Source organism: Lates calcarifer, linkage group LG18, assembly GCF_001640805.2.
Source record: "Lates calcarifer isolate ASB-BC8 linkage group LG18, TLL_Latcal_v3, whole genome shotgun sequence".
Taxonomy (NCBI): Eukaryota; Metazoa; Chordata; class Actinopteri; family Centropomidae; genus Lates; species Lates calcarifer.
This window is the reverse complement of record NC_066850.1, coordinates 6,142,837-6,169,907: the sequence shown is the minus strand read 5'-3', so window position 1 is coordinate 6,169,907 and position 27,071 is coordinate 6,142,837. Positions and strand designations below refer to the sequence as shown.

General features: G+C 40.4%; 1 protein-coding gene across 1 annotated transcript; it reads right to left on the bottom strand.

Annotated features, from left to right (window-relative positions):
- Positions 1 to 2,387: 2,387 nt before the first annotated feature.
- ube2h (ubiquitin-conjugating enzyme E2H (UBC8 homolog, yeast)) lies at positions 2,388 to 26,673 on the bottom strand. Its single transcript, XM_018670970.2, has 7 exons — positions 26,395 to 26,673; positions 11,122 to 11,198; positions 10,110 to 10,184; positions 9,966 to 10,005; positions 8,817 to 8,869; positions 7,374 to 7,502; positions 2,388 to 7,179 (listed from the first exon to the last, which is right to left on the bottom strand). The coding sequence occupies exons 1-7, from the start codon at positions 26,445 to 26,447 to the stop codon at positions 7,055 to 7,057; spliced, it is 552 nt and encodes a 183-aa protein (XP_018526486.1). The 5' UTR covers positions 26,448 to 26,673; the 3' UTR covers positions 2,388 to 7,054.
- Positions 26,674 to 27,071: the final 398 nt, after the last annotated feature.

Genomic DNA, 27,071 nt, shown 5'->3' with positions numbered 1-27,071 from the left:
AAGGCCACAGTGGCGCAGGTCACCTGACCACCCTGCCCCGCAAGAGGCCAATCAGACAGCTGGTGTTCAGCTTTGGCATTACGTCATGGAGGCCCGCAGTTTGTCTTGACCAACGCACTGCGGATAAAACAGAAGCTTTAAATATTTCATTGAGGATCTCAGGTTGCTGGACTTCTGGAGGTCAGGACTGTGAAGAGACAGAGAGCCTCGTCCTCTCCTCCCTCCATCCTCCTCCTCTGAAGCAGGAGACCGGGTGGTAGGGTGAAAACAGAGGGTTGGGCTTTTCAGAGAATCTGTTATGAACAATAGTTTTCAGCCATGGGGTTTTAAATGATGTACACAAAGAGGGACAGTCAGGTTATCTGTTATCAACTACTGCTCTGACTTAATTCTCCTGAATCATTATTTATCAAAGTAAATACTGAAAGGATGAAAAATTACTGTTTGATAATGGCAGGTGTCATAAGAAGCATTTCTACCCCTCATATACCCAGTTAAAGTGGCATAACACCAATTTTACACTACTACTTTACAGTCAGGGTACTTGTCATGGTTATGCCTGTAAAAACCCTTAGTTCCCCTAAATTTATGCAAATGCAATACTAAATTGCTCAAATACTCCTTTAATTTGTACTGACAGTATGGTGATTCACTATGAGGAAAAGCTGTAGCTCTGAACATGTCTGCCTTTACAGCAACCATCTCTGCTCTGCATAGTCATTGTTTTGTCTTACAGGCCTTTTTCTGGCACACAGACACATGTCGATCACATTCCTGGCCGGTATGAAGACCCTCTAGGGCTGTAATGTGGACACGCTGGAGCTTGTGGCCCTGTGCAGGATTTACAGTACAGAGAAATGAGGCATGCATACAGGAAGGGTACAGAGTAATGATATACTGTAAGGCTACTCACTCCTAAGTTCTTAATAGAGCCAAATCAACACCTCAGTGATACAGTGTTGAGAAAGGTTAAACACAAGTCACCCTGTAGTGATTGCTTTACATTTAAGGGTTTTCTTGTCTCATCACAAAACATCATCAACAAAAGCATCAAAACATATTGTAAGCACATGACCATTCACCCAAACATTAGAGAAATATCAAACTGGACAGTAATTTCATGTCTCAGCACTGCTACAGAGATAAAGACCAGCAGGAAGAGAGAGCAGATTGCTGCGTGACAGAATACATTTTTTCAGAGGAGAGAGGATTAAACAGCCTTATGTCACAGCATTTATTTCCCCTGCTGTGATTATACAGAGGGGGTTTCAGCTGAGGTTAGAGGATGGAGGATGCATGAGGCGGCACCCTCATCTGGCTCACTCATGAAACTGCATCCTTCATTACATGCACAGGCTGCCCTCACAGCAAGGTTAATCTCACACCTGTCCGATGTCCCCTTCAAAATAAAACCCCAGTCAGTAGCTCAGATGCTTAGCAGATTTGGCACAGATCACTGCGGTATACAAGACTTATGCAATGCTATATAAACCCAACTAACACTGTGGAGGACTGAGGTATGGCTCACTGAACGCAACAGGGTGAGAATGATCCCATCGTTATTCCAAACCAAAATAACCCACTGAAATCTGCCTTTGAAGGAAAATTCAGTTGCCAGTCTGTGTCTTTGGATGACTGTAGCTATTCATCACCACCATTTCAGCATGGAAGGACTGGGGTACCAGGCTCTTTCTAAAGTTTCACAGCACTCACAGGGATCATGCCACACAGTAGCCCATATTGTACAAGCCAACTGAGACACAGTGGTGGGGAGTCATGACTCAGGAGTGTAGTGCTATACTGACACCTTGTGGAAATGCTGCTATTACAGGATGTTTTTAATGACCCAACATCTTTTTTTAGATGGGAAGCAACCCAACTTCAGAGGTTAATAATCAGTGATATGCTTTCTGACAACTATTAACTGCCAACATGTGTGTTTTGTGCCAACAATTATGGTCAGTCTGAACAGTAATTTAATACATCCAAAGACACTCCTGTTCAAGTAAGTTGATTAAATAGTAAAAAGTAAAATATCTATTTTTTGATCAATTATCAAATGACTTTCTCCTCTGTAAGACCATCAATACACTTACAGTGTTGGGTCTTACTCTGGCCAGGGAACACCCTGACCCATAGAAATGGCTGGTTGTTCAGATACTTAATTTCTGATTGATTTTAGAGAGCATGGCAATTTTGTTTCACTTAACACATTTTAGTTTGCATCAGTCAAGATTTGATCATTTAACTACTCTAATAACTAATATACAATCTTAGTCACATTAAAAAAGATATATGTATGTATGTAATATGTATATATTAAGAAGAGTAAAAGAGTAAAAGAACTAACAGCTACAGATGACAATCATCAGCCTTGACAAAGACCATTTATACACATTGAATGTTTTATTAAAAAAGAAGTTATAACAGTTTATTTTATACACAACTATTTATGAGGTTATAAGCCTATTAATAGAGAGCATTTGTCTTTCTGACAAGCATGCCCACTTCACAATGCAAAGAAAAAAAAAACAAGGAGGGCAAAGAGGGTGATAAAAATAAGACCAAGGATGGACTTTTAAAAACAAAAAATAAACCTTTTGACTTTTTAACCCTCAAGTATCACACACTAGGTACCAAATACATAGTTTCTATAAAAATCTGCCATTTTCCATGCTGTGTGTGCCTGCTAAATCCTGTGCAGTAGGCCTGCACAGGGCACAAATCCACACAAGCACAAGACAGAATGGGAGGTGTGCACCAAGCGAGCCTCGACTCCACACCAGAAGCATGCAAGTGCACAAGGAGACACGGTCAACACATGGGGGAGGTGATATTACAGGATCAGGGTGCTGGCTCTCTGCAGCTGTGCTGATAAAACGGAGAATAGGCCCTGGATGTCCTGTCTATGGATTAATGATAGACCAGTCCATTCTGTTAGCTCAGGCCCTTCATCCTTTTTGTGTCCGGCAGGGTGTGAGGGAGTGTGTGAGTACAGTTGTAGGACTATGGCTCTGTACTGGACTTTCTCTGCAGATCTGTAGTTAAGTATTTTGAGGCCCCATCAATCCCACCATGAGAAATCTAGTTTTCGGGAGTCACTGTTTAAAACTGAGTAGTTAAGACATGTTATCTATAAGCCTGTGGTCTTAGAGCAGAAGAGGTGGAGAGGAGAAAACCAAAAGGAAATTAAACAGAAACACAATGAACATGTACTTTCCATGTGTTTCCAAAAATAATTTAGAATTCCAGGTGCAGTGCAAAAGCATAACCAAACACTGGTTTGGGGACATTTTCTTTAGTTTTTGAGTTAAAGACAACCTGAAACACAAAGGCAGTAATTATTTCTCTTGACAATAAATAATAGTGTAGGGATTAAACAAAAGAACAAGGGAAGCCACTGATGAGATCAGATGGTTGTCGTGTTTACGAGAGCAACACCAGGCCACAGCTGAGTATATCATCAATTTATTGCTCAGCAGATGCAAATAATGCTGAAAACCAAACCTATGATTTTATCCCCCACACAAGAATCTTGTTTTTTAAAAAGACAAAATATCATTAGTTCCCTGTTGCACCACTGCATAATAATGTGCTATTTTATTACAATTCTCAGCTTGAATATACTGTATTTTCAGCACTCAAGTACAATACTGCACAAATGTAAAATAAAACAGGAATTCCAATCTGAATTACTTTAAACAAAACAAACAAACAAAAAAAAATTCAAGTTCTCATCTGTGTGATATTTAAGCTGAACCATAACTTACAACAGTGGCACTTAATGATCAAGATTAAAAACAAAAAAGGAGGTCTCTTTAATGAATAAATATACATTTATAGGCAGCGTAGAGAGAAAATACAAGCCAATTGTGAAACTGTGAATCTGCATACAGCTTTAAAGGTTTGTTCTGTCTGAGTGGATGTGGATCTCAAACGTCACCACAAACACTCTCAACACATGTAAAACATTCATGTAGCTTTGTACTGCCTTGGACATGTTGAGTGTCACAAAAGTCTGCTCTGCAAGAATTAAAATGGCTGCATCCTGCAGAACACTAATGTCCAAAAATTCCCCAGGCTGGCTGAGAAAAATTATTATCCCATAGCTTTAACCTGTCAAACTCATCTGATAAATATATAGAAATTAAAAACAAATTAAGGAAGTGCTTCTGCTCTAAATCTGCATTTAAATGTGGTGATAATTGTGGTCACAGGATTGCATTTTTGGAGAAAAAAAATTAAATTATCTTGAAAGGGGCTGAACCACACTTTTGGTTTCTGTACAGTTAGATCTATCAGGCTCACTAAAGGTCAAACGTCACCCAAGTTTGAAAGCACTCACACTCATCTGTACATCTCTGAATCTGCGAGAAGAGGACAAGCAGGCACGTCTATGGAGTATCTTACATATAACCACACAACAGACACTAACTAAAGGTCAGATGAGCAATGAATGCTTTATCAGGGAAGCATACCAAACTAGCTAACTCTATCTGTAATACAGCCATATAGCGTATGTTGTTTTAGTTGAAGTCACCACCCAGCAAAACTAACTATCCTGACATGTCAAAAACACAGTTCAACAAATATTAGCATGATTTCCATCCTTTCAATACCTTATGGGTGAAAAATGTTAATCACTATGCAAGATGCAACCAAACTGTATTTCAAACCTGAGCCATAAAAATCTAACAAGCCTACACTAGCTCATACACCCAATGCCACTCAGCCCTGGGTAATTCCCCGAATCTGCAAGAGTTTTGCAAAAATTTTGATGGCAAATCACAATTTGCACAGGACAGATCGCAAAAGGACAAGAAGAGAAGTGGGATGAGTAAAAACAATGTGCTTTGCTAGTTATTTTTGACCCTCATGGCTTTTCAGAAACATGGTTTTGGGGACTTCTTCAATAGGTCACCTTCCTTTAGTGATGAGGCACAGAAGAGGGAGTAGAGATCAGAGGTAATGAAGTGACCTCCAGAGTATAACTCAGCCTTGAATCTACCCACTCAGGATCCACAATCTGCCACAAAGCAACCGGTGATTCATACTGCAGTTTATGAAGTGAATACATTTCAAGGTTGTCTAGGTAGTTTGACTGCCATGTTAGCCTCGACAAGCAACACTCGGTCAGTGTTTTGGGTACAACACTGAGTTTTCATGAGGCTACAGAGAGGTGTTTTATCACTGTACAAGGTAGATGCTGTACACACAAATAATAAAAGAAAACAAATCCATATGTGTTGACCCCCCCATCGGGCGAAAAATGTGAAGAGTACAAGAAATAAAAGTAGGAAAAACAGTCAAAACTCAAAGCTGCAATTGCAATCTCTTTCCACACGTCATGGATTACATCTCAACCTGCCACGATCAATCAACCATGAATGAATGACATGCCCCCCCCTCCCAAGATAAGAGGTCAAATCTGTACATATGAAATCAATGTTAAATTAATTCCCCTCAACAAAAATTGCTACAAGCCTAATATCATATATTTGGCTCATATTTTGTAATCTTCTTCAAACTAGTGATCCAAACAGAGATACTGGTAGGCAGACAGAAAGTGTGGGGGAGTCCATTCGATGCAGTCGGGGTACATACCACAGGTCAGACCAATGTGAAGGGCATGCATTAGAGCAAATGCCAGGTAACAGTGGAATGTGAGGAGGACTGATACTACGCAAACCTGAATCTTCAATAAATCACTCTTCATTTGTACTCAGATCCGCTCAGTAACCATGTGACCATTTTTGTTGCTTTTCACTTAAAATCAAAACTGACTTTGGTGCTGGTTTTCAAAACTCACCAGAACAGGTGGTAATTACATTCTTCCTCTGCCTGGAAAGTTATTCTAAACCAATAATATTTATAGAAATTTCTTTTAAAAGCAGGAGTAGAGGTGATTGTGAGACAGAGGTATCCTGCACGATGAGTGTTTGGTGCTCGCGTTTTTGAGGTGCCTCGTAACAGAAAACAATTCATATGGTCAGATGGTTAAAGGGTCACTCTGGTCTACTTTCAGTTCCCAAAATACCAAGTGAATCTGACCAGGATCTCCACAAATGCCTCAGAGAAGAGCCACTTCTGTCTTTATTGCCTTTGCATGTGCATGAAGCTTCCATAGTTTATGCAGCTAATGAGCATTCCGCCAATCAGCACCAAAAGCACCCACTGCATGTCTTTTGTCACCACATTGTCACTCACAATGTATTGAGACATGTATTTAATTGAACGGTTTTTCCCACAACCTGACCTTGTTGAACAATTATTTTGCACTGCACTAGACAGCCGCACATGTAGACAGGCAGCTGCAGTAGATCAAAGAGTAACAAAAAGTTAAGTAACAGCCAACATAGCATCCAAACTGAACGATAAAGAAAGGCATCTTTTTTTATTGACATGTCTCATTCAATATGTTGAAAAAGATATGCTTAGGCAGCCTTCAGGGTTGATATATAAGCATCTACAGTATTGGCACTACACATTTTGTATTTTCATGGAAGGTGTGCCAGGACACCTTGTGTGTGATTGTACACCTTAAAAATACTGTTTTGACTACAGGTTAATATTGTAGAGCTTGTACACCCAGGCAGGTAAGACCTTAGCAGCTCTGTGGTGGAGGGACTAACAAAAAGTTGGTCAGAATCAATTAGCATTGTGGAAAAAGAGAGGACATTAGGATTCAGGTTAAACTGGAAAGTTCTATTTTAAAAAGTGAAATGTGAATACAGAGATGAGATGGTCATGGGGAGATTTCCTGCCTATGACTACGTAACACACCTTAAAAATGCGGAGATGACAGGGAGAGAATGTGAAAGCAATTGTGACATCTGTATAGGGAGAAACAGCTACAGAATGGGAGGGTGTCTGTCAAACACACCAAAGGCTAGATATCCATAAAAATCCTTGTTTAGTAGTAATAATAATAATAATAAAAAAATCACCTTGTTTAAATATGAATATTATAAGTCTGCTTTCTCATGGTTAGGAAATCAAATATAGTCTCTGTGGGGGTTAAAGGAGGGGGCGGGATGGGGGAGCCCTCCTATCACTACAACTCCATGTCCTGGGCTTCGTCTTCTGAGAAATCAGACATGGAGCTTTCAGATGAAGAGTCGCCTGCCCCCTCTTCTTGCTCCTTCAGAGCCTCCTCTGTTGCATATTTTTGGATGTACTCTGTGGAGGGAAAAATGCAGAGAAAGAGAGCGTGGTCAGGCAGGGAAAAAAAGTGAGCCAAAGCTGTCAGAAATTACTATATTTAGGTGGATTTTAAACTTGAAAAAATAACTATGACCAATCTGGGTGTGTCATAATCTCAGAATCTAAAGGGATCTGGGATCTACTCCCGGCAGATCTTTATTAGCCTGAACCTTTGATTTTCTGCTTGTACTCCTCTGGCCGGTGAAGGTACATGGCAGCGGCATCTCCATTCAGGGGGTCGATGGGGTTTGGGTAAGCCAGCAGCTGGGGCAGGAACGACTCAAAGATGTTGGTCAGATCTGGGGAAGCAGACAACAGAATATCAGTTTACCAACTAACAAAAATAAGTAATCATACAGTTCTAGGCTGTAATCTGGTGAGCATTTAATGGCAGATACCATCAGACTATCTAACCATTAATCTATCTAAGACTATCTAAGCATTTCTCTATAAAATTAAGCAATTTTATAGAGAAATGCCCACCAAGTCACACCAATATAAAACTGGTACCTCTGTTAAGTGGCCACATGAAGGTTCATAATCTATTTTCACGCATGTCAGTCAGTGATGACCATATAACGGACCAAAGACGTATGGTGTGCATACAAGCAAGCAGACCACAAATGTAAAATCCTCATCCCAGTCGCCTCACAGAGGCTAGAACAACACTAATCCCTTTCAATAGCTCTCTGCTAGCAGGCCTCAGCTCTGAGAGAAAGCTGAGGCCTGCTAGAAAACCTGCAATTCTTGTCTCATCTCCTAGGTGTCACCGTTTCGTCCATTCAAGTTGGGGAAAACAAGTACCGTACTTTCCTACAGTCTATTGTACAGCATTATCCTGTTGAGACGATTCAATCAGTTGCTTCTGTTCCCTCTCATAACACACAATGCTTGGTTGATTGGCCTATTCTTTTCTTTTTTCCAACACACTCAACACAAGTTCAAACAAAGGCAAAATATCACAAATTTGACTTTTGAAGTGTGGAGAACAGAGTCAGCTACCTCACCTGAACACTTATAATCTAAACTTCTAAAATCTATCAAACCTCTTGAGTCTGACTTCATTTTGGACTTAAACATTCTGTTTTGAGTCAAAGCCAGAACACTGGTGAAAATTAATAGGGAGGGATGCTCAAACATCTGCTAGGGATATTACTGTAAAGTCATTTATATTGCTCAGCTATCTTAGCCCTGTGAAGCGACTGTAATGAGAAATTAATGGGGAAATATACAGGGAGAAGGGCACAGGGACATGGAGAGGAGCAAAGAAAGACACAGTGACAGTGGTTGAGAAACACTAAGGACAATTGCTGCCATCATGAATATGTGAGCATGTCTCTCACAGCTGACACACAGTAAATCATTGCTGTCGAGGGTGAACGTTTCCTGACCTTGCTGGGCGAGGGTATTACCTCATTAGTGTTCACTTCTCCCCCCAGTAAGTAGATTAAGGCCAATTGTGTACCACTGCCTAATGCGCCCACACTTGGTAGCGAGGGGCCTGCAGTCACCTTTTTGGTGCAGATGGCACTGGGTCAAGTTCTTCGCACATAATCACACAGACCCCCAGTGAGGAAACATAATATGAACGCATACGCAGTGGGGCCACTCACCATAAAGGGCTGTCCATGTCTGGTTGATGACATCTAAGCACACTGTCCCTGACCTGGGAAACCGAGAAGAAAACAGAGTTAGAGGGGTAAGGCCAGAGGGAGGTGAGAGGGAATCTGTGCATGTGTTGCTGTGTCCCTGCTCAGGGGCTGGATCCTCTTACATCCATTTTTCTGAACTGAATATGTCAACTGTCCAACAAGGCCTGCCCCATTTCAAATGTTGCTTCAAATGTGGTCAAAATTAGAGAATAAAACTTATTTAGTCCTTCCAGCTGTTAGTATCCCATAAAATATTGTATGCCAGTAAACTGTGCAATACTTGTTAATTTGGAAAGTTGCAAAATATCATGTGAGCAGGTTTCAAGGTATTTGTGTTCAAACAGTTATTAGCCTTTTCAGTTAGTGAGAAAAAGGCACTACACAGCTTAAATACTAGAAGCCTTTCACAAAGTACATTCTTTGTTATTGTTGACATGGCTTCCACATCTTTCACAGAGAAATAGAAGTAACACTGATACATCTACTATGCACTTTATACAGTATTTCATTGTTATGTTTTGAATGTTAAACTGTGAACTTGATTTTCAAAATGTAAATACCAATGTAAATGGTAATAAATATAACACCTTCAGATGAGAACCGCCAGGATGCACAATTATTTTTGGCCTTTGTGAAACGCGATTGTCTCATTTGGGGAGGAGGCACAGGTTTAGCCTGTCAGTCAGGTCCTCCCAGGGACCCACCTTCATGGACTGTGTCCTTCAGCGGATCTGGCCACTAAGTAGTGGATTAATGGTACCCAGAGAAACAAAGAGCTGGGCAGGGGTAAATATTTGTGTGATTTGCGGCTGTTAGCCGATTGCGCCAAAACTAGCGGCTCACAACACAGTTCATTTTTACAACCTAAAATTTCTAAACATAAAAAACAACATTAAGAATTATTAATGAGTTCAACCAGTGTTTAGTTTACAATGACAGGCCAGCTGGCCTACTGTATCATCGTGATTTAATACACAAGGTCTTCATATGAGTGTTGAGGACCGATAACCCATTAATAGTCTACACTGCCAGTGTAGACTCAAAGTAACAGAGAGCCATCAAAAACAGACACTTCAAATACATGACAATTGACAGCATGAATCAACTTACGCTTCATCAATGTTGGGATGAAAAATCTTGTTCATGAATCCTGAAAAAACAAGGTAGATATGAGGACAGAGTTAAAAAAAAAAGTGAAGTGGGACCTAAAAAAATGGGACCTTACAATGCATCATACGACATTAGAGTTCCTACCTATTGATGGCGATTTGAAAGGGTATTTGTCAGGAAGATCTACCCGCACCTTCCACACACCTCCCTCGTACGGCGCTGTACATGAGGAGGGGAAACAAAAAAGAGAAAAGAGACTCCACTAAACATCACATTCCATTCTTCATGTACTCCTACTGATTTAGACACTGCAGGGTTATATCAATTTTCAGCACTTCTTCCTCCTCTGCTCAGAAACACAGCTGAGAGGGGACTGCTTGAGAAATGAGCTACACATGCCAGTTCTCTCTGCCATTTTATTTTATTTTATACAGTAATATATTTCAGCCCAGGAGACTTCTTTACTTCCAAATCACTTCACAAAATACACTGACATCAAAGAGGAAGAGAATGAGATTGTGCATGTGTGTGGTGTTCTCCCAGAATAGCTGTGTGTAACAAGACTCTCCAGTGCCCTAACTGAAACTGAACGGCACATAGATGACTGAAAACACATTCGCTGTGGATGAACGGCGTCACTGCCATGTGCATACACACAAAACTGCCATCTTTATTTGGCATGGTTTTGAGGAATCATAAACCAGGTCGAACACCCACTTCCTCTCTTTATTGATGAGTAGCAGTGGTATTAGTGTGACAGATGTCGCAAACAGCATTTGAAAGAGGTATTTCCTGCAATTTCCACTCAGCCCGAATCCTCTCTGTTTTACACGTTGTGGCCTCAGGCCTGTTTCAGACCTGGCCTGCTGTGGCGAGTCTCTCTTTATGATCCAAATGGGAAATTTTGCATGTTTTGTGAGAGAAGGAAGGGAGGAATTAATCGAAGAGCATTCAAGATCCCAAGTGGACAACACACAAACAAATGTTTCATAATTGGTTTGATGTTTCTTGGAACATGGATTAAAACACACCCTAGACTACGGACTTCTGGGACACTTTGATTAGCCCGAGGAGGACTCACCAGAGAATTAGGAAACTTGTTTAATGTGTTACGACAAAATAAATCTTTGTTAAATGAGAAAAGAGAAACACTTACTTCCTTGTGGTCCAAAAAACTTCACTACAAATTCATTGAGTCCACTGAGGATGGTGACTTCATGTTTGCTCTCGATGCTGTCAAGGCTGTTAAGGACAATAGCTTCATGTGACTGCACACACATATACACAACCTGAGTGACTACAGTGATGAACAGTTCTTGAATAATATTCAGGGTCACTGCCAATTTGGCCTCTCTAGAATGGTAATTCAGCTGCAGTTGTTTCCAGTGTAATACATCATCATGTGTTTTGTTATAGGAAAGACAAAGACATGAGCAGAGTCTGACCTTTCTGCTCTCTTCTAACCAACACCATTCTTTCATATCATGCAGTTATGAAGACTAAAGAGAGAAATGATAGCTTTTGACAGACAGTGAAAACAAATCAATGCATGAAAATTACACTTGGATTCTGTTCTGACCCCTTGTCCAGGAGACACACTTTCAATGACAATCGATAGCTTTGTGCCAATTTGTCATTCTGCATGCCGAATTAATACTCAAGTCTGAATGTGAAGTATGAGGGCCAGCAATTCCAAAACAAAAACAAACAAAAAACACACACATACACACACACAGACTGACAGTAGATCATATTCACCCATCTGTCAGAACCACAAAGGCCTTCCTCCACCTGTCTCTCTAATAGCCCCCATGGACAAGTCACAAGTCCCCATAGAGAAGCACATTACACAGGACCATCTCCTTACAAAGAGTGTCTGAGATTCTACCAGTTTATGTTACCACCCATGCTAATAACAAACTTGATATGTAGCACTTGCTTGTCTGCCTTGTCTCTGCTGCAGCATTAAAATAAAAAAATACACAGTATAGGGACAATTCTTGCTTTTAGTTGTTGGGGCAATTTGTGTTACAAACCTTCTTTCCAACAACTTAAAGATAAAGAGCACCAAGTCAATCTACATAACAGTCCTATGTGTAGCTCTCTTTACAATACTTAACACTGGTGGACTTATTAACTCCTATGTCAAATAATGTCAGATTTGTTAGCCTGACCACAGTAGATCTATTAGTTCAAATAATCCAGAGAAAGGCTCTCTGACAAGGCATGTCAACAAATGTGCTGAGATGTGCTATTGTCAAGCACAGCTCAGCATGTTTGTTGAAACCACACAACCACTACATATAGCTGCTGCGTGAGGTTTCTTTGCAGTTGAACACAGGTGCTGTTACAATACATATATATGTAACATTAATAACTATGTGACTAGATAAACCTAACTTCCATTATTAGGTTTAACAATATTAATTTCTGAACAGTTTAGTTGCAGCTTTGTGCTCTATAATTGGCAACAGCAGAAGATGCCAAAATTACTTGGACCTGACTATCTCTATGCAACACACTGCAGATAATGTAGTTTCTATTCATTTCAAGCCTCTGAAAAAATGACTACTTGGCACAACTGTTGATAACTTCTGATTACTTTGGTGTTTATCTATTTCAATATGATCAACCTCCAAACATATTAGATGGCTGTGATTTGGAAAAAGTGAATTTACCCAGGAGAAGTTTATTACGGTCAGCAGAGGAAATAATCACCCAATGTTTTCCTCTGCAGATATAATTACAACAATAACAAACGACAAAGAATGTTAGCTTATTTCTATTCAGTGTATCATGTGGCAAATCCCACATTACAGCTTGGTGGATATGATGTGCGCTTGCTCTGATCATTCTTGATCCCCACTCTAACACAAAATTATCACAGAGAAATAATTTCCCTTTCATGTGAGCAGAGGGAAGAGGCACAGGAAAGAAAGCTGAGGCAGAGAGAGACTTTGGGATTGAGTGTACAAGAAAAAATTATCACAAAATGAGAGCAAAAGATCGTCAGAACACATTCGAGACAGAAGGTAGAAGAGATAAAAAAGGATAAAAAAAAAAAAAAAAAATCAGTTTTCCATCCAATGCAGCAGCAGCTGGCTTGTCAATCCTGATTGAGTGTGTATCCCATTAGCAGTAGCGCTGACCCCCAAAGGGTTAAATCAAACCGGAGGTTATTTTAAGCTCTGGTTGAGTCTGCAAGAGCAGACTGAATCCCTGGCTTCAGCAAGGAAATGTGTCATTGTCAAACAGAAGAGGAACCTCTCTGTTCTGTCTCATGTTGGAGTCAAGGAGCCACTCTGAAGCTCTTTGATGCAAAGTCTAAGGCAGAATGAACAACCACTAACACCACAAGTACAATACTTATCTAAAGTATGCTAGCAAAACAACTAGCCAAATTCCTGGAAAAATGCTCCTACCATGTGCAACTACATGCATTATGTTTACATTCTACAGCTCACCCAGTTCTGCCCTTCATGTAAGGACATCTATGAATGCACCTAACCCATAGTGAAACCACTGGTGTGTGAGTTAATGTGTGTATGACCACATGAGTGGAAGCAGCGATGCAGAGAAGGGGGATGGTATGGACTCTGTGTGTTATGTTATGGAAGACAGTAGTGTGGCGGGGTGGGCATAAGATACTAATGGGGTTGAATCAACAGGGATTATGCAGTTGGCTAACTGACACTGGCCATACTGACTGAGAAGCCATAGAGGAGCCGACCTGGCTGTGCAAAATTTGATTTTTTCCTTAACCTTTTTGACAGTTAGTTGACATTTATGAGGAAAGGTTTACAGGATACCATGGTAGTAGAATGAGCTCACTTTACAAGACGCCAAAAAATTACAAGCAAGCAGAAATGCAAAGGTCGGGGTCTTAAGTGATCTGTAAATATTTGAGTAACCATAGTATGATCATGTGAGAGAAGGAGAAGGTAGGGAAAGGGAGTAGTTCATATTGCACCAACTGACTTCTCACATACTGTTACACTCACATGATAATGATGTGAAGACACAAACACACACACACACACACACACACACACACACACACACACACACACACACACATCACTTGTGATTAAGTGCAGTCCAGAGTCACAAATAACCACGTCCCGTTTCTGTGGTTGGACTGAGCACTTTCTATCTATCTCCACCATCACATTCATATTAATACAGGTTGGTTAAAAACCATAGCAGTAACATAAACACACATATTAGTCACAATCTCTATCTTGAGGAACAATCTCTGGCTTTGACGTCAACTTCAACACTAACACCTCATCCTCTCATCTGTGTCTTCAGTGAGGCTGATACCAAGACTATGAATTCACTCTGATGGGATTCTGGCCTTCCTCCATGTGATCGTGACATAGTGGTCTGACCCACTGCCCTTTTGTTTTATACAGCGAGGCCCAAGTCTCTAAGCGCTCATTCCTTCAACCCAGTAAATAACTACAGGTCATCTTCCTCTTACTATGAAGGAGTTTGGCAAGTCTTTTAAAACAGAAGGGAGTTCCTGGTAGAACTTGTAAATTCCCAACATTTTGATGGAGTGGAAAGTTGGACTGAGAGTGTGGTTGACAAACAGCCACTCAGCTGGTCAGAGAGAGAGCGAGAGATGGGTGTTAAAATGGTGAATTTATGTGCTGCTGTGTGTAAAGTTACATGAACACTGTAAACAAACCACTTAAAAATGACTTGAATCAACCTTTGTCATTAGTATGAAAAATATAAGTATGATAACTTGAAAAAGCTGATAGTATCTGCTATTATCACCATGTTCTGGCATGTAAGCATTGTATCTTGGTTATAGTTTGTTTGCAGCAAAATCAAATCAATGTTTCCTGTCGCTGTAAGCTATAAACCATTAATAATGGTTACAGACAAATCCACATATTGTACATCTCTACAGGATATGCTTTATATTCTGTATATTAATGTGCACTTAAACAAACTCATTGTCACCCAACGACAATTCAGCTGTTTCATCAAATTTTAGGTCATTTATCTATAACAGCGTCTTTGTCAGAGTTGTATATTTTTTTGTTCCTCATTCCCTGTATGGCAACTATCTGTCCGTTCCCCCACCTTGGATTAGTATAGTGGATAAGTCATAATCTGTGGATGGCACCAGGTCAATATCCCTTTACACACATATATAATCTGATACACACAGTCCAATCAGTCCAGAAAATACACACACTCAATGCAGCATCTTTCCCTCAAAACCCTGAACTGTAACAGCAACAAAAGTATCCTGTATTAATACTGTTTCACTGCCAGACTTTCTCCATGCATTGTCACACTGACTTGAAAACAAATCATTCACACTGTGTAGAAAGAAAGTTCTGACAGAACTACTACCAATTAGCTTCTTTAAAATGCTTCAAAGTTTATCCAGGGGCTAAAGTCAATGTTATCCTGATTTTAAACTTCATAAAGCACATTTCAAGGATTAAGTACAGAAATATGCAGTAAATAGCATTTATGGTTGTGGTCTAGACATGTCTTGTTTTCGTTCTGGTCAATTCAGGCCGCTATCCCTGTCTGACCCAGGATCAAAATACCCAATCCTGACCAAGTGCTTTCTAAGTATGGAAAACAAGCATGAAGGAGAATCATAAACAGCACTCTGTCAAACAATGTGGTGTCAACTATGCTGGAACATTTCTCTCTTTGGAGACAGAAGCTGTTGATATGGGAAAACAGAGGCACTGGCTAGTTTCAAAGCATATTCCCATCTCTCTCATCTTTCTTTTGAGGGGGAAAAGGGAGGGATGCCCACTTTATCCTTTCATCAACAGGATGATGTAACAAATTTTAAAAAATCCAGTTTTAAGTTCCTATTTTCTTTCATTTTTGTTTTTTGGTTTTCTTTCAATTTCTGAAAAGCAAAACCTTTTCTGAAAAATGAAACAAACAACAAACAAATTAACAGCCAACAATTAGAATATCTGAGAACAAGAACATAGATATCCCCAGTATTGTACATCTGTATGTCTTTGGCCAGTTTAGACTATTTATGTACATCTCAGCATACAATACTCTGACCATCTGCTGATATCTCCAGCTTCAAGTAATCCTTTTAAAGGGAAGGTACAGATCTTCTGGACAGACTAGGCTGAAATAACAGGAAAGGCAGCAAATAAAATAATCCCAAAGACATGAGGGGAGAGCTAGGTTACTGAATAACAGAAGAGACACCATGCAGAATTTCCAGGTATTAATGGCCAGCGAGGATGACTGTTTAAGACTGGAACATAAGAAGAAGTGCTTGTGTTTCAGCGTGCAAAGGCAAGGCTAAGAAGTCTGCCTGAAAGACACTAATAGTCCGTAACCTCCCCAAAAGCCAGCGGGGAAGGATACATAAAAAGAGAGGGTAGGATAAGGTCAGCCAATGAAACAAAGGGCTGAAACAGGGGAGAAAAGAGCATGAGAAGATGATAAAGAGAGCTGTTGAAGAGTAAAGTGAACGAAACATGAAAAGAGTGATGCCAAAGGAGAGGCAGAGGGATAGTGATGCAGAGATAATGAAAGAAAAGAGCAAACGCTGATCTTGCCTCACAGGCAGATCTGTGGATGTGAATTACATCACTGCTGAGGATTGCAGGCAAATGATGATGATTTTGCCTGTGTGTACAGTACAGACACATAAAAATGCAAAACCAGTGTCTTAATGCGATTATAATACATTAAATTATATTAATGTATGTATTAATGTAATTATACTAGATTATAAACAGTAAAATACAGTAAAAATTAGACTGAAGAGTTGTGAGAGCTATAACAGAATCAGAAGCATAAAACTGTGTCATCTGTATAAAAATGTATCAATGCATCAGAAATATTCTAGGGACATTACTGATAATAACAAACAGTGGGACAAGTTGTATAAGCTTGAATTGAGAGATAACTCGAGAAAGAATTTTAAAGCACATAGGGACCAGATTGTGTTAATTTGTCACTTAACTTGTTTTGAAATACACACTATAACCTTCACAGAGAGTAACTTGTTTAAGAGCACATCTTTAGGAGCACGTCTTTGTTCAGAGATGAGGAACTCTGAGGCAGCAGTCTCTCTTTCACTTTCTCTCCCTCACACACACAGATTGTAACGACAATGTACAATCAAAGGCCTTGCAGATGAAAGGCAGGAAATATAGCAGCTGTCCTCAGGGTGTAAGCAATGGGTAGGTTTCCTCCACCAAAAAGAGACACTACTATAGACAACCAAATGTAATGCACAGGCATATATTCATTACCTTCAAAAGATGAGAGAAAGAAGGCAGCAAGCTACATTTTGTACCAAGAGCAATAGAAAGTAGCCTTGTGCAACTGAAAAACAGTAACAAAACAGACAACAAAGTTGATACCAAAATTACAGTGACAACAAAGCTGTTCTTTTTCTTCCTCCCAATATGGGCTCAATGCCCACTCTGATATGGGGACTTAATGAAAAAGAGCCAGAGGAAAATGCATTTTGCATGCTCAAATGTGTGACCATAAGTGTAAGAAGCTTTGTTCATTTGCAGTCTCTGCCAGCACACACCTTCATCTATACATGTGTCCTAGCCCATTTGTTTTTGTATTCAACTTTCTATGTATTAGTGCACTGCACTGAGCCAAGTAGGATTACTGTGTGACCTCCACTACACTCTGTGGCCTGAAAACAGGGGCAGCTAGTGTAGCGCAGCAACCATCCTGCCACAGCAGGCAGAGCAAGTGATAGGCAGGGTGTTGCTGTGAGAGTGTGATTTAATCAGCTCACCACCAAACAAACACTGTTCTCCCCTGCAGCCGTCACCAGCCAACCCCACTGACCCACTCCTCTGCTCTCTCCCTCTCACACTGAGGGCCAACGTTTTCCCCCCATCTGTTTACTTTCTTTTATTGCTCATTAAGTCGAAGTCTCACCACTTAATTTCGATGCAGATTTGGAGCCTGACTGAACCATTTCAACCGTTGAAACATCCTAAAAACCCCAGCTCACTAACTCTGTAGATAAGTAATCCTGTGAATACATGGTGAGCTAAAGGAGGACAAAATTGAGAGTAAAGAGACAAGAAGCTCCTGTTCATCCAGACCACAGATGACTCAATACAACTTTTTAATTTACAATGCTGATTTTATGACAGCAAGTATGTGCCTTCACCAATCTAACCCAACCTCTGCAACTTGCCTGTTGCTGGCACTGTCTCACAACAACAACAGCAGCCTAGCAACATATTTTCACAAAGTTTATAAAAGAGGAAGTCTTGATTAATTTTGCAGATTGACAGACCTGAAATGTCACATATCGTCTTTAGTGTTCTTTACATGAGTGTTGATGAATGGTAGAACAGAGGTACACCCTAATAAGGAGGTTAAATGTGTGTGCATGTTTACTCTGCTGATTTGAAAAAGATAGGTGCACTCCCCTGTACTGGAAACTAATGCTATGCATACTGCTAGTTATTCATGGTCCCAAATCTGATTTAGACAAGCTCTGCAACAGCCACCGCTCCTTAGCCCAGTTGCACCACTGTCAATGTATGGCCTGGTTGTTTTCAGCTCCCCTATGAGGCATTGGGGTCCTGGCTGGCTCTGATAAGTGAATAGAGGTGTTCTAGTATAATAGTAACAGCCCTGCGGTCATGACAGCTGCTCTCACTTCCCCTTTTTCCCTACTCACATCTCATAAGAAATCTAGCTGCGTAGATCTGGGTGATCTAGAGGGGGTCTCAATAACCTGTACAACAACATACTTGTACACAGATTGAGCACATATGATTGTTCCCAAAACAAATGAATTAGATTTTAAGTGCATGATATGAGACATGAAACTTACTTAAACTTCTTTTCATCACTAAAAACACAACATAAAATTGGTTACATATTGGTCATATGTATTCTTTACATGGCTAACTACTGCTGCCTCACAACTTATCTTAAGAAATAAACTAGACTGCTGTTAAATGAAATGAAATATTTTGGTCAGATGGTTCATAAATTCTTATGGTCACAGTCTTAAAGCATAAGACTCAGTTTGGTGACAATTACTTCAAAGCAAATTAGGTCATAATGAAACCTGTGCTATGGGTTAAAAATACTTAAGTGCCCAGCTGTTATTGATGTATTTTTCTCACTATTAGCCACTTTTGACAGGTTACAGGATGTTTTGTTGTGGTTACATTTAAGGAAACCAAAAACAACTGACAAAGTGTCAGTGACATGGAATCAAGCCGGTTAGTTTCCTGCCATTACCGCATCTCCTTATCTGCCGTTTTCCCCAGTGTTCATTCATGTTTGAAGAGAAAAACATGCAAAAGAATGTTAGATGTTAACAGGCTGTACCTTGGACAGGTCACAGACTTTGTTGTGCACTGAAATATAACCAATCTCATTAAAAATGTTGAATCTAAATTACCTAACTATCTTTCAACATCTCATCAAGTGTGGTGTTATCGTGCAAAGCTGGGCTTAAACTGTCTGTTCTCACAGCATCCAGCTCCTTCTGACACATTAAGTGTTTGAATACTGATGGAGTGCTTGGTGCCAGAGTGTGCGGCTTGTGCAAAAGAAAAACTCCCGGCAGGTTTTACATATCAATGGACATATGGCCCCAAAGGCCTGACTCACTGAAATCCACATGTAAATGTCTGGTAGCTGTTCAATGCTACACTCATTGGATGGTGGATGGGAAGTAAATTATAAGCTCTATGAATACCTCAGTTTCATTTCTGCTTTGGAAATTAATGGTCAGCATCTGTACATTTAACAAATTGGAGGATTAGGTTTCCAACTGTAATTGTGACAGTTACTTTGCAACAACCAAAAAACCCAATGTAAAACTTTTGCTTATAAGTCTAATATGTTTAACCTGTGTACATTTTACATTGTTTGATTTATTAATGTTCACAAGTCTACATTTTCTCAGCTCATCTAGAGAAAAACATACCGCCCAACCCTGAAGCCAAAACACTTTGGGATGAACCTTTTTGCATAAATCTAAAAGCTGTCTTTATGAACCATAATGTTCATTTAGGATAATGCAGTTATCTCTCCTTCTTAACCCAACCGGTCGAGGCAGATGGCCGCCCACCCTGAGTCCGGTTCTGCTCGAGGTTTCTGCCTCTTAAAAGGAAGTTTTTCCTTGCCACTGTCGCCTAGTGCTTGCTCTTGGTGGGATTTGTTGGGTCTCTCTCTGTAAATACCTATTTTAAAGAGTATGGTCTAGACCTGCTCTATATGAAAAGTGCCTTGAGATGACTGTTGTTGTGATATGGCGCTATATAAATAAAATTGAATTGAATTGAATTGAATTGAATGATAGCCTACTTAAATATCAACGGTAAAAAAGAATTAAACAAAAATACACAGGTCTATGCAGTTACAGCAGTTAACCCAAATATTGTAATCAATGCAGCGCAATGCAGATTAGGTTTCTGTTAGATACAGGCCTGAATAGACTATGCTAGCTGATGGCTACCTCCCTGTGTGAGAGCTGGGGCAGCACAGTACTGCACAGGCTAAGTTCTTTGTCTTCTCTGGTGAGGGATGAGAGCCCACCCACTGCAATCAAACGCGAATCCTTCAGCTGCTCCTCTTCTCAGCCCTCCACTAAATCAACAGTCTATTTACAGCAGTAGCACAGAGTCTCTGTGTGCAAGCACTCGCCTGAAGCTGCGTGCGTGTACACACAAACGAAATGACCATTAATGATCACAAATTGAGCCAGGGCAGGAGAAACAATGACCTGAATCTGAGGGAACTGTCTAATGAGCAAATCTAACAGATTTAACAGAAGATTTTCTGTTTGTTGTAAAGACAAAAAACCCTGTATTTCAACAGACAAGTTGAGGAAACTGCTATTAAACCTGCATTTTTGCATAGTGAGAGACATACACATGGCTAATTTTATCAACTTGATACAGACGAGAGAAGCACAGAGGCAGATAACCAGATAGTCAAGTAAAGGGTGTGGATAATGTGGCTTGCACTTTTTGATGAGGCTTGTTTGCTTCATAAATAAGATGATTTTGCCTAAACTACAATTTTATAGTCAACATTTCTAGACAACTAAATTCTGTGTCACTGGCCCAATATGACCAAACATGTCATCCTCACTCTTTCGATTGTTCACATTAAAGTAGCAGTGGATGTGAAGGGCAGAGGCAAGCTGAGCTCCCTGGTGCCAGAAAAAAAAATCATGCGAAACAAAGAGAGGAACTTCAGTCCATCTGTTTTTCTAAGGGAACTCAGCCATGCGTGCAGGAAGCTTCACTATTTGTACTATGGGATTAACAGTGAGGGCCTCAAATCTCGTACTGTCAAAGATGCCTTGCTCCTGGACCCCCAAAACAGGACTGTCAATCAAAGCTGGGGCCCCCTCACTAAAGAGGGACTCATCCACAATGTACTAAGTTCCCTTATGTTCACTCGTGAAAAAATAGAAAAGGGAAAAAGAGCAGGAGCTTGCTTGTGGCTGGATGATGTAGCAGATTTCTGAGAATACCTGCATGGACACAGACAAAGGCAATTGTACATTCAGCAATCACAAAAAATTAGATGCAGATAAAGAGACAATTTTTTAAGACAAGAAGCAAAAGACAACAAGGGCTTCAACTCATACAGTAAGATGTGCATAAGACCTCCAAAAGTCTTTTTCTTTTTTGTAGCAAATACCTCAGCTGGAGAAGGATAATTTTTTTTTTCCTACAATTACATTCTTTTCATGCATTTCCACAAGCACACAGCCCAAGAACCACAACATATAAATCTTACAGATATACAATATATTTGACCTCATACAAAACAAAACCATTTGAATGTAGGCATCATATTTTCAGCTTTCCCAGGACTTGAAGACAGCATAAATATCTCAGTTCAGTCTTAATTCCACACCGTCACTGGCTGAGTATGTAAAATAGGTGGGCCGTTCCCTACATTGTCTTAGTCAGTGTTTGAGCGTCTTACTATGGATTAAACATTAACCTTGAGAACATGGCTGAAGTAAACTCCCATCCAAACATATAATTTGACTGACTCAAACTGTAACATCTGTTTCATGTTTTGTGGCCATATGTATTTAAACCTACAATATGTTTTCTGTCAGCAAAATATAAAATGATACTGGGGGTTACGAGTTTTCTGTAAATGTCTTAGCTTTTTAAAAATCTACTACTGTGAAGTAAGCTCTGTTACAGAACTGTTAGTTAATGCAGCTACATCACCCGACCAGAGCTTTCCCCATTTTCATCATGGGTTCATCATGCTCCCATTCATTCAATCAATCTCTCAGTCCGGAACATGCAAAAAAAGTGCTGGCTCCTTCCCTACAGTAAACCACATCTAGTTGGTTCAGTCCCGCAATAATAGTGCTGGGTGCAAATTAGCTGTCTGTGACTGTGTGTGACATGGTCTGACACAGCAGCAGGAGGTGCAGGTCAGAGGGACTCCTGTAAACGGGAAACACAAAAGACTCTGCTGCTGATGCTATCCGGATGTCATGTTGCAAGGGCACAATGGGGCTGAAACACCATGAGGAGAGGAGAAAAAGCTCAGGATTGGTATTCCACTCGGGGAGGGTGGAGGGGTGTGGTGGGGAAGGGAGAGGGGGAGGAAATTAAAATAAATAATTTTTTTTAAACGCAGTAAGGAGGTGGACATTGCCCCTACAAGCCTACCCGATTGTGGACAACTGAATAAATCAGGATTAGTGAAGGCCAAGTACTGCCGCAACAGTCACTTAAGGGATAAGGGATCCTTGAAGAAAATAAAAGACCTGAAAATGCAAACTTGCCTCTAATTTTGAAAGATGAAGCACAAACATGACACGTAATCTATTTGTATGATCTGACAATTCTGATGTGGGGTGAAATGATTAAGACCCATACACACTGGTATTGATGCCAGGTTTCATGATGGATACTGGGGCTGATGAAGCATGCAACACCCCCCCAGCAACTCCCCACAGTCTCGAATATAATTCACTGGTGGCCATGCTTCACAGAACTGCTATCCAATCACTTTCAGACCTTCCGGCAGCGACTGACAGGTTGAAAAGCACAGCTGAAATGTACTTTTGTTTACATAAAATGTCTAATGTACTGAGATTTTATATACAATGTCATACACACCTCAAGAATCCTGTGATGCTATTAAGATAATCATTTCAAGAGAACAATGGCCTCAGCAGTGACTGAAAAGTGCAGTTTCAAAGATCTGAACAAAGGGAAGTTTACTGTTTTGAAAGTCCCAAACTCTACTCCTTGAAGTTAAAAACCCTTTACTTTGCCTGCATGCATTTAACAGGGGTAACATTGGATGACAAGCAAGAGATGCTTAATGATGAATAACATCCTTGTTGATATCTCCATGAAAGACCTGATCATCTTTTAAATGTGTCACTTTTGCAACCACAACAAAAAAATACAAACACACGTGAAAAAACATTTCTCATGTTCTTCAGCTTATTCTTGATTTATATAAAACTGTTGCGCAGATAATTCTACACATATCCTTTTCTGTTCAATTTACTGCATTAAATTCCATAGGCCAGACACCACAAGAGCTTGCGCTAGCATTCACAATAGGCTTAGTCCTTTGTAATCTACCTGTGCTCAAATTCCAGCAGCTTACTGCTTGAAAGCATTTGTAAAGCGAGTAGAGCAATGATGAATACATGCAAATAATAGCACAACTACCTACACAGTATGTGCAGTCAACCCCACACAATAAGCTGAATGTAAAGCTCTTTTAAATGACATACTCTACTAAGACTCTTGTTCAAGAGTACTGTGTTCCAAAATTAAAGCAACATGTCCAAGAGCGAGACTGAATAGCCAGTGGCCAGAAATTATGCAGGTCATTGGACAATAACTCTAATTTAAGGTTTAGGGATACAGTCTGGGAAATACTGGACAATAAGCAAGTTGTCTCTTTCAAAGGAGGGAGGTGAAAGTGTAGGGGAATTACAAAAAAATATAGCATAAAGTGAGAGTGAACCAACACTTCATACCTTATCCATTACAGTTTCATAAAATAGAACAGAGTTCAGGCTACTGGCATGCAAACACAAAGACTGTACATTTGGTGCTAAAAGCAGGCTGTCATCCATCGGCCTGGCTTAGGACAAGGCTTAAACCCAGTGATACTACATGCTGAGGTCATTCTGACATTCATTTTCATGAATTCTCTAATGGCCTCCGCTCTAGATTCTCAGCTCTCCGGTGGCCGCAGCAAATTAATGCGCAAGGGCTCTCAGTGTCAGCGCGTAAGAAAGAAGCTGCTCCTGTCTAAAAGGCAGTGTGAGTTTCAGGTTTTGGTTACAGCACAGGGAGACGTGGGGATAAGGAGCACAGAGAGGAGGTTGTTTCTGCTAGTAACCTGGAGCCTTCCCTACTTCAGCCCCACAAGACGGCCTAGTCAGGAGTGGACCCATATGCTATGTAAATCTCAATTCTGTAGACCTACTTTTAAACACACATAGCTGTTCTCCTCCTCAACATTTGCTGACCACTGCTAACTCATGGCATCTTACAACACACACAGGTCATTGTATGGAATTGAGCAGGTGGCATAGAGCAAACCTGCTCTTGCCTGTCAGTCAAGAAGCCCCAGAAGGAGAGGGGGTGCACTACTGCAAGGCTGGGTGTGTGCGGGAAATCTAAAAAACTCCTGCTTTGTCTGCCTCAACACTCGTGGCTCATAGCCTACACACTAGTGGAGTTGGGGGGGGGGGGCAGAAACTTGTTCAAACAAGCACTGTTGCTTGCTAGCCGACGTAACAAAACGCCTTAGGCAACAGGCCAAAATAACAAGAGAAATGTAGCTTGAAAAGAACGACTTGCAGCCTCCTTGCTGATGTGTAATCACATATTGCAGCCACATGCAGTTTGAAATGTATGAGGCTGGTGACAATCTATCTGTAACATGGCAATATGGGGCAGGATGTATTATGAAATGCAGAATCAGCATTGCCTAAGTCAGATATGATAGGTCTATAAAAATAACTCAGAATACAATAATAAGTCAGTTTAATTAAAAACTTCAAAGATCAAACTACCAAGACTTTCAAACTTTTCCCTTTTAACCATTATTTTGAGCCTGTTGAGACATTCCCACTTGTTTTTGGTTTGTTTTGACCAGGCCAGTTCTAGCGCCATATTTGACTAAGCTTTAGCCATCCCATCAGCTGTTTTAAGTCCCTCCCTCTTGTGGTTTCCGGCTAGTAACAGGCTACCCAATCATTAAGCTGGTTTCCACTGTGCTGGGACAAAAACAAAACTTCTTGTTCATAGTATTCTTCTAGAACACTGTATGGACTGAAAAGATGATGTTATGGTTTATTTTTAGAGCCCCCGCCGTCAGCCCTTAGCGAAACGGAACAAATAAATGAGCAGTGTAAAAGTAAACATGGTGACAACGACTTCAAATCAGAGCATACTAGACGTTGCCCAAAAGTTCAAGCATTCCACAATGAAAACGACTGCAGGCCCATGACACCTGCTGTACCACTGAACAAACAGCTGCCACACTCACGTCCAATTCCAATATTTGTAAAACAACAAGTTCTAACCACTGTAAAATGATACAAGGCAGCCTTCCACATGTTTGCCTACAGACACTGAAGTACAGTGAGACACACAGATCAGGTGGCCATTTTGATGTTGAAATTAACCAGCAGACTAGCAAGCCAGCTCAGCAGCGTTACAAGGTAACATTTCAAGTGGCAGATGCAATAATATAATTTCAAAACCGTCAGTAGGGTTACAAAGCAAAGCCAATCAAACCCAGAGTGAAATACATGCAGCAATAACGCCAACGTTTTTTTTACGAAGAGTAGAACAAAAGACAGCAGCATTTTCAGTTGACGTTAGCCTTACGTTATGTAAACAAGCTCCTGTGTCAACGTGTAAAGGGGCAGTTTGGCTTAACTCCCCTGACAAACAACAGTCTGGACAAAGAAACCAAATTGCCACAAGGTGTTTTATATAGTCTACCGCTGCCAGATCTATTGGTGGTGCAACAAGATGAAAGACATTCTGTAAAAGGAGAACAACGTTAGCCTCTGTTCGGCTGTTGCAGTAATTTTCAAATAAAGACAACAGGCTAGACAGCTAACGTTAATGTTACAAAAATACGGTGTTGGAAAAATGCTAAAAGGACAAGGGACCGATCTGATTAGCTAATACAGCTGTCCCGATAGGCAACTGAAGGTTCGCAGGACAGAAATAGCTAACACTTGGCTTTGCTAGCAAAATGTTGTTTACACAAAAACACCAGTCATTCACAATGAAAGCTCTATCTTCATTGAGTTACCAAGACAAACAAACAGCATAAATAAATAGGGTTTGCTCGTATCAAATTTCCACATACATCAGGACATAGCTGACTAGACAGCGATTGAGAGACTGTTGTTTATGTTCAGAAAGGATACAGTTTCACCACATCGGTATCCATTCGCCTTTTACCCGGACTTGGAGACGACATTTTTGCTATTTCCACCGCAGAACACCAGTAACTAAACTGAAAGCTAGCCCCCGAAACGCTAGACAGCCTAGCAAACGGTACTATCCGAAAGTTAACATTTGCTTACAGAAATGTTCACCGCAAGACGTCTTCACAGTTCAATGCCTCCCTATCCTAATGAGTAGCTGAGCTAACGTTAGACCTCTGCTGTTCACTGCCTCTCAGCGTTCTGACCATGGTTCTGACAAGCTAGGATCCCTCCGCGGATAACGTCATACATGCGCGACCAAACGTCACCATAAATGGCCATCTTTGTAGTTTTATTTAGAACACATTTGGTTTTGTACCCTCAATTTCATATTGAAATGCCATTGGACACCATTTATATTGTTGCTTTCTATTTGGGGGCCCAAAAGTAAAATAGAAATATCAAAACATAGAATAAACATTAGCAGTAAGACAGGGCTTTGCAGTTCCTCTCATTGTTGTGGCACTGGCTCCGTCTTGGTTTAAAATAGTCTTTATTGTCACTGTTCCAAAACAATTACATTTTTGCCCATCTTCCATGTTCTCCAGTGGGGAAAAGAGACACAGCCAAACGTTGGTTGCCTGGATATATACCCTATAATGTCCAGTCCCAGCTGA